Consider the following 8,657-nt stretch of genomic DNA (forward strand, 5'->3'; position numbering starts at 1 on the left):
GTACCATTACAATCACTACAATCTATCCGGCTAGCAGTAGCTACAGATAACTCCTGATATCAATGTCTTATAACAGTGATTCGATGCGTATTCGAGCCCCGGCTTGCATCGCAGTCACAAACGGGGCTAGCTGAGTAGGGTATATCTGCAGAGCCGTATATCTGCAGAGCCGCAGATATACCCTGCTGAGGGCATGCTGAATGTGATTTGATCAAAGCAGAGTATACACACAGTGGAGATAGCGAGCATTTTGACTTGTTGCGTGGTGGCGATGTCTCGCAGATAATACAACTACAAGTATAATTATATAATATATATATATTTTATAAAAAAATATATATATATATTTATATAAAATAATTTCTTTTTTTTTTTAATCAAAAACGATCGATATCGGATCGGTATCGGCCGATATGGCTCAAGACGATCTGTGATCGGTATCGGTGGCAAAAAACGTGATCGGGGCATCCGTAATAGCTATACATTATCCCGCTTACATGGCTAACTTACTAACAATATACCTAATTAATTTTACATCGACTCGCAACACTGGTTCTGGCTCCGCTCGTCGCTCCGCCCTGTCATCGGCGGCAGCTTCCCCGGCAGCCGGCAGTGTCTGATTGCACTGATGTCAGTGGGCTTGATTGCGAACAGCTGCGCACAGCGGTCATTATTGTTCCACAGAGGTCCGTTATCGGGTAATATCGGACCTCTGACACGCGCTATTGACCAATCGCAAGCAAGCATTTCGGCGAATGTGAAAATGCCATGTAATTACCTGAAATTATTCCGTTTTTTTGGGGGGGGAAACCCTGCATATATCTGTATCGGTTGATATTGGTATCGGAAATTCGAACCAATATCGAACATACCAATATTAAGTGATCTACCTTGCCTATACTACTACCTACTAGGGCTGTCCCCGACTAAGGATTTGGATGGTCGACTATGATTGGCCAAAATTTGCCGTTAGTCGACTATTGGTCGACTAAAAAAAAGTATAATTTAAAAAAAATAATTATTTTGTATCCATTTGGGCTGTGGGGTGCTTAATGTCTGAAGGAGTCGACTGAAGGCTTCTTGTCCTCTGCAAAAGCATGCAATTGGTCCACTGATGGATACATCTTGATATTTGTCTAGTCTAGTGTGTTCATTAGATGGGTGAAATCCTCTTTCAGTGCCTCTGTGCCTGTTTTCTTAGGCAGTTAGCCTCAGGTATGCGCGCCATTAGCGTTAGCCATGCTTCTAGGCCTCTTTTCTTTTGGAAAGAATGATAAAAAAAATTAAACATTTACATTTATAAATGTTTTCTTTAAAAAAAAAAATTATATTCGACTAAGAGGTTGGCTAGTCGACTACGGCTCCTTTCGACCGATTAGTCGACTAATCATCTAATAGGGGTCAGCCCTACTGCCTACTATGCTAATATGTCTCTACTACTATGCAGGGCTGTCTTAAATACTTCAACGCTTCGTTCGATGGCCACGGGATTCAAATGGGAAAATAAAATTTAATTTTAATATATTAAAAAAGATATATATATATCAATTATATAAAAAAAAAATCAATCCCCCCTCCCACCTGCAAAATCTTGCACCTCCAATGCAACGAACGAAGGTTGCAACATAATTATGTAATGTAATGTCGTTGGCTGTGTAACGGAGAGCAGCCGCCCAGGCAGCGCAGCTCCCGACTCATTATTAATTTAATTAATTAATCCAATCCACTTTATTTATAGAGCACATTTAAAAACAACAAAGTTGACCAAAGTGCTGTACAAGTCCCACAACATAAGATTAAAAAAATATATATATATATATATATATATATATATATATATATATATATATATATATATATATATATATATATACTGTATATATTATTATTTATTTTTTATTTATTTATTTTAATCTCGAAGCTTCGAATTAAAATAGAATCTCGGCCCCAAAGCTTCGATTGCCATAAAAAGATTGGAAGGTCAGCCCTACTACTATGTACTGTGCACTCAAGACTGTACGACTGTAGCACTCTCACTGCCCCTCAGCTGCCAGAGTTATACCCTTCCCTTCCCGCTGACTTGTTGTACAGAACTTGTAAGTCGCTTTGGATAAAAGCGTTCAGCTAAATGACTCAATGTAAATGTTATCTAACGGTCTAGAATTCAGGGGTCTGTTCCAGAGAGGAACTGCTTCTCGTGCTCCGCGTGCAAACAGCAGACGTGTGGTGAGATCTGATCTGGGGTCAGACTGGGTTGGGCGATATGGCCAAAAATGTTATCACGATAACATTTTTCATATCGTTCGATATCGATAATTATCTGGGACTGGGAGACCCATGTTACTGACCAGACACTCTATATCAGTGATGGCTGTTTACTGCAGAGCAGGAGGGACTGGGAGACCCATGTTACTGACCAGACACTCTGTATCAGTGATGGCTGTTTACTGCAGAGTGGAGGGACTGGGAGACCCATGTTACTGACCAGACACTCTGTATCAGTGATGTCTGTTTACTGCAGAGTGGAGGGACTGGGAGACCCATGTTACTGACCAGACACTCTATATCAGTGATGACTGTTCACTGCAGAGTGGAGGGACTGGGAGACCCATGTTACTGACCAGACACTCTATATCAGTGATGGCTGTTTACTGCAGAGTGGAGGGACTGAGAGACCCATGTTACTGACCAGACACTCTATATCAGTGATGTCTGTTTACTGCAGAGTGGAGGGACTGGGAGACCCATGTTACTGACCAGACACTCTATATCAGTGATGGCTGTTTACTGCAGAGTGGAGGGACTGGGAGACCCATGTTACTGACCAGACACTCTATATCAGTGATGGCTGTTTACTGCAGAGTGGAGGGACTGGGAGATCCATGTTACTGACCAGACACTCTGTGATGGCTGTCGGAATGTAGAGCTATTATTTTAGCACGTAGACCACTTATTCTAACAGAAGAATACCACTTACAGCACCTTTAATGTGGAGTGGACGCACCGACTCTGCGGTCCTCCGTGAGTGAGGTTCATGGAGTTTCCTCGTCCAACAGCTGTGCCCAGATATTCCGTTCTAAAGTTTCACTGCGAGGCTGCCCCCCTTCCAACCAATCAGAGAGGCCCAGAGGGACTTTCAACAGAATAAATCTGAGATGGAATAATATCTTGCTACGCCGTAGCTGGTAGACCACTTGATTTAAGAATCAGTGTGTCTTCCTAATGGCCCAGGACAGTCCTATCAATATTTATGAACATAAATAACTTTCTCCCAAAGCCTCGAGACGTGTGCTGCCATCAGATATATATAAAGTCTTGAGCTGATCCGGGAAGAATGGATTGGGGAAGATGGTTTTAAAGGGTATGAGCACCACCCAGGGTCACTTTGCTGGAATACGAGTAATTCTTTTTAAATTCTGAAATGACAACTCTACCATAGGAACGTTCATAAAGTTGAATACAAAAAACTCAACATTATGTGGGTCCACAAAATCAGTCTCACATACATACTGTACACATATATGCCTTGTTTCCTCTAGCCAGGGTTTAGCCGTGCTGTGGTCTTGTCTCCACTATAGCCAGGGTTTAGCCGTGCTGTGGCCTTGTCTCCACTATAGCCAGGGTTTAGCCGTGCTGTGGCCTCGTCTCCACTAGCCAGGGTTTAGCCGTGCTGTGGCCTTGTCTCCACTAGCCAGGGTTTAGCCGTGCTGTGGCCTTGTCTCCACTAGCCAGGGTTTAGCCATGCTGTGGCCTTGTCTCCACTAGCCAGGGTTTAGCCGTGCTGTGGCCTTGTCTCCACTAGCCAGGGTTTAGCCGTGCTGTGGCCTTGTCTCCACTATAGCCAGGGTTTAGCCGTGCTGTGGCCTTGTCTCCTCTAGCCAGGGTTTAGCCGTGCTGTGGCCTTGTCTCCACTAGCCAGGGTTTAGCCATGCAGTGGCCTTGTCTCCACTATAGCCAGGGTTTAGCCATGCTGGGGCCTTGTCTCCGCTAGCCAGGGTTTAGTCGTGCTGGGGCCTTGTCTCCGCTAGCCAGGGTTTAGCCGTGCTGTGGCCTTGTCTCCACTATAGCCAGGGTTTAGCCGTGCTGTGGCCTTGTCTCCACTATAGCCAGGGTTTAGCCGTGCTGTGGCCTTGTCTCCACTATAGCCAGGGTTTAGCCGTGCTGTGGCCTTGTCTCCACTATAGCCAGGGTTTAGCCGTGCTGTGGCCTTGTCTCCACTATAGCCAGGGTTTAGCCGTGCTGTGGCCTTGTCTCCACTAGCCAGGGTTTAGCCGTGCTGTGGCCTTGTCTCCACTAGCCAGGGTTTAGCTGTGCTGTGGCCTCGTCTCCACTAGCCAGGGTTTAGCCGTGCTGTGGCCTCGTCTCCACTAGCCAGGGTTTAGCCGTGCTGTGGCCTTGTCTCCACTAGCCAGGGTTTAGCCGTGCTGTGGCCTTGTCTCCACTAGCCAGGGTTTAGCCGTGCTGTGGCCTTGTCTCCACTATAGCCAGGGTTTAGTTTAGTCTGACACACAGTGAGCGTCTCCGTTGTCTTTAGAACCTGCCTGGACTCCGGCTGAGACAGCCACCTTTCAGAACCGGGCTAGACCTGAGCCAAAGACAGCTGGGACTGTTGTATCATCACGGGTTAGCTTGTGTACCACAGTCGGTGGTGTGAAAGGTTGCCTAGCAACTGGAGAGTTTACAAGAAGCGCAATGGAGACACAAACCCATACCATACCATGCTAGACCATGGCTAGCACCAGCCAGGCTGAACATAGCTAATGGAGACAAGGCACTAGTCTATGCAACAGCTCCAGCCTTTCTCCCCGATGACATCACAGATGATGATGTATGTGATATCTGGCTTTGTGAGAAGGCCAGGGGGTTCATTGTAATGTATTATTTTGGCGTGTACTAGATCTTTAGAATAACAAAATATGAATTCTTCTTATGTTGAGTCGTGTTCTATATCCTAGTATAGACTTGTCAACTGAGCAACAGAAACATTCTAAGTGGACTTCCTGTCCGCCGTTGATCTTGGCAAACACTGTAACTCAGCAACACAGTTCCACTGTAACCGTCCAGACATCAGATTTGACACCAAAGAGGCGTCGCTCGCTACTCAGATTATCGCAGGGAAAGTGCCAATTCATAGGCGTTTCTTCATCTACGTTATGATCATCGACTACGACTGGTTTATTGAAGGTCCCCCCAACCACAGCCAAGAGAGAATACCGGCGATGCAACCTTTGCGAATTACACACCAAAGCTATGGAACACTGTGCCTAATGGACATTAAATATTTTCAAAAGTAAACTAAGAACGTACCTCTTCACCATAGCCTTTTAATACACTCTGCTACTTACTCATTACATCCACACTATGATTATTGTACTGTAAATTAACTATTTTATTGCACTTCCATTCTGTCTACACTTCATGCATTGCTCTTATTCAGTCTATTCTATATTCATTTTGGCTGTACTTTATGCATTGCTTTTATCTTGCGTTGCACTATTTTATTCTGTCTATCTTATGCTAATTCCGTGTCTATTCTTATCATTATTGCACTGTGAGTCAATTCTATGCTCATTTTATGCCCATCTATATTTATGCCAATTTTATGCCTATGTCTACATCACTGCTGTGAAGTACTTTGGGCTGCACTTCTTGTATGAAAGGTGCTATAGAAATAACGTTTTTTATTATTATCTAAATATCTTCCTGTCCGTCCAGTTCAACAGGTGATGGAGGCTCATCTACTGAAGCTGCTGATGGGAATACGAGAGTGAGCTGTGGGGCCAGAGGGGAGGTCAGAGGGGACCGGAGGTCCATCTCAAACCACGCCCTCTGATGACACAACGGTCACTTTCCTCGGACAAACATGATTGGAGGAGCAAGAAAAGAGGGCGGGGTTTGAGAAAGGTCAATCGTGTAGCATGCCCATCATGTCACAGACATTTTACAACAGATTCATGTCGGAGGGTATTAGTTACTGGATGTCGGTAATAATAACGCAGTGTGTGGACTCATGCAGGAACGCACGGTCAGAATCCTTAATTTTTAACAATATTTTGTTGAAGCGGTTTTTCACTCGCGTATGTTTGTTACTTTGCACATTTACATGTTGTATGTTGATTAGGGAGGGGTGATGTAGACTGGATTCAGACAGACAGGTGATGTAGACTGGATTCAGACAGACAGGTGATGTAGACTGGATTCAGACAGACAGGAGGTTGAGAACATGCGTTCTGCTGCACTCCGTCCACCAGGTTGAATACACCCTCTGCCAGGGATCAAACCAGCAACCTTCTACCATCCTGATTCCCCTCTAAGGCCATCTTGCTTCCCCTCTACCTAGGCCAGTCTGCAGCTCTATATACAGGGATATTTACATTGTCATTTAGCTGAACGCTTTTATCCAAAGCGACTTACAAGTTTTGTACAACAAGACAGCAGGAAGGGTACAACTCTATCAGCTGAGTAACAATGTTCATCAAAGTGTTGAGTGCTGTAGTGTAGGTTAGTTTATTAGGACAAGTGCATGACAGTAGGGTTAGTTTCTTTTTTCATTTCAGATAATGATTGAAGAAGTGAGTCTTTAGTCGACGGCGAAAGATTGGACGGGTTTCGGCTGTCCTAACTGTGGTGGGAAGTTTGTTCGGATATGGTGGTGTCTGACTTTCCTTTTATCGGTTTTATTTTATTTATTTCCCTCCCCCAATAATGAAAAGTGCCACTCAAATTGTAAGGGCGTGGCCTTTACAAGACGCTATATGAACTGGCCCTCGTCAGTAGCTGATCTGAACAGACGGAGGCGCCGCCGTGGTCCGTGGATCATCTTAACCCTTTCACTACCACACTACTAGTGTGATAGTAAAGGGTTAACCTGCTGTAGTGTGGCAGAGAAAGGGTTAACCTGCTGTAGTGTGGCAGTGAGCGTGGTCCCTGGATAATCTTAAAAAAAATATCTCCATAAGAGTGATCCTAGGTAGTGTGTATTATTACAACATGCTCGTATTCTTTTAAAAGAAATCGACCCGATTGTCCAGAAATCCTGAAAACTGCTGTTGACTATTATTTATTACAGTAATTATTAAACTGTTGTAACTTGTGATAATGTAAATAATACACCATCAGTGTTGTTGTTTTTGGTGTTAACCTGCTAATGCCGTGTTGTGAATATAAAAAGGAACCAGAGAGATTCAACCGGCTCAAGGTTGTGTTGCCGTTTGTGTACAAGTTTACTTTTAGATCAGTGGTCGTCAACCTGGGAGCCACTAGTTTATACTGCAGTGGTTCTCAAAGTGGGGTCCAGGACCCCCAGAGGTCTCTGAGAGGCTTCCAAGGGGCCCCAGCTAATGAGTAATAGTTCATGTTTTATTTACTAGAAGTTAGCCCAATGTGTACAAGATCATAGTTTTAATAGAAAGTACAATGACTATTCTGATCATAGGTTTAATATAAAGTATAAGAATGACTTCTGACCATGGGTTTAATATAAAGTACAAGAATGACTATTTTGATCATAGGTTTCTCTGTCCACATCTCTCGACCTACATACATTATTATTATTATACTATGGAATTCTAAAATAAATCTAAAAACTGATCTCAGATATGACCTATGATGTGTCATATTGGGGGGAAGTATTTGGATTAGAGGGGAGCGTTAACAAGGTTACAATGAGAAACGTTTATTTTCCTTGTGAAATATTGGACAGTTATGTTGTATTTGTGCCCCTCAGGACATATCCCACGTGTTTGGGTCGAGAACCACAGATTCAAGTCATGGTACAAAATCAGCAGCAGGATCCGTTCACGTCTAGAATCTAAATGTTCTCACAGAATAGTGACGACGGGAATACAGAAAAGTATATTTTATAACCCAGTATATTAACCTGTTCCACCCCTTAGGGTCGGTACCGACCCCAAAATGATATCATAGATCCATATTTTTCAGAGTGATGCAAAAAATGTGATTTGCGATTTTAAAATCAAATGTTTTCAAGTATTAACATCACTAACATGTCACAAAAGCATGTAGAATGTATATTATCATCAATACGTTAGTTTAGCAATAGGTTAAAAGTGCCATAAGATAGTTTTAAGTTTGATTGTCTAGCCAAGCCGGAAACAGATAATTTGAACCATGGGAATTGTAGTCTTTTTGCAGCCATTTTGTAGAGGAAATGCATAGCAGTCGACCAGCGTTGGAATTTTTCTGAACTACACTTCCTGTCACATACTATGGTGGTTCAAAGTTCAGCGTTTTGAATAAATCATATCAATAATTGTCATGATTCGCGATAATAAGCCACAAAAGGTAACGTTTGACAAATATTGAAACGCAGTTCGTTTCTCCTCCCTATTGTTAGCATGTAGCAACAATTAGATCTGAAATTAGTTTCAAAACGGTTGCACTGTGGGGAAAATAAAAAAGTACACTAGATATCATTGTTCTTATGCACGCCTGGCGATACTAAATCCAAATTGAACTTGGGCATTTGAAAGATAATATATATAAATGTGCGAATTGGCTATAATAAGGTAATGTATAAGCATCTATTCTATAATAATATTTCAAATTGCATTGGTCCGGATGAGAGAATTCAGTACTGTATCTACAGAACCTTCGGTTTTATCATCTTCCCTTTATTAATTTCCTTTTTGTACACA

At 42.9% G+C, this 8,657-nt stretch overlaps 1 protein-coding gene across 1 annotated transcript in view; it reads left to right on the forward strand.

Moving 5' to 3' along the window:
* Positions 1-7,179, forward strand: part of ankra2 (ankyrin repeat, family A (RFXANK-like), 2) — a 30,565-nt gene extending 23,386 nt beyond the window's left edge. Inside the window, exon 9 of the mRNA XM_084324366.1 lies at positions 5,716-7,179. Coding sequence (XP_084180492.1) covers positions 5,716-5,771 — 56 coding nt within the window. The 3' untranslated portion in view covers positions 5,772-7,179. The remainder of the gene's footprint in view (positions 1-5,715) is intronic.
* Positions 7,180-8,657: the final 1,478 nt, after the last annotated feature.

This window comes from Notolepis coatsorum, assembly GCF_963971535.1.
Source record: "Notolepis coatsorum genome assembly, chromosome: 11".
In the NCBI taxonomy this organism is placed as follows: Eukaryota; Metazoa; Chordata; class Actinopteri; order Aulopiformes; family Paralepididae; genus Notolepis; species Notolepis coatsorum.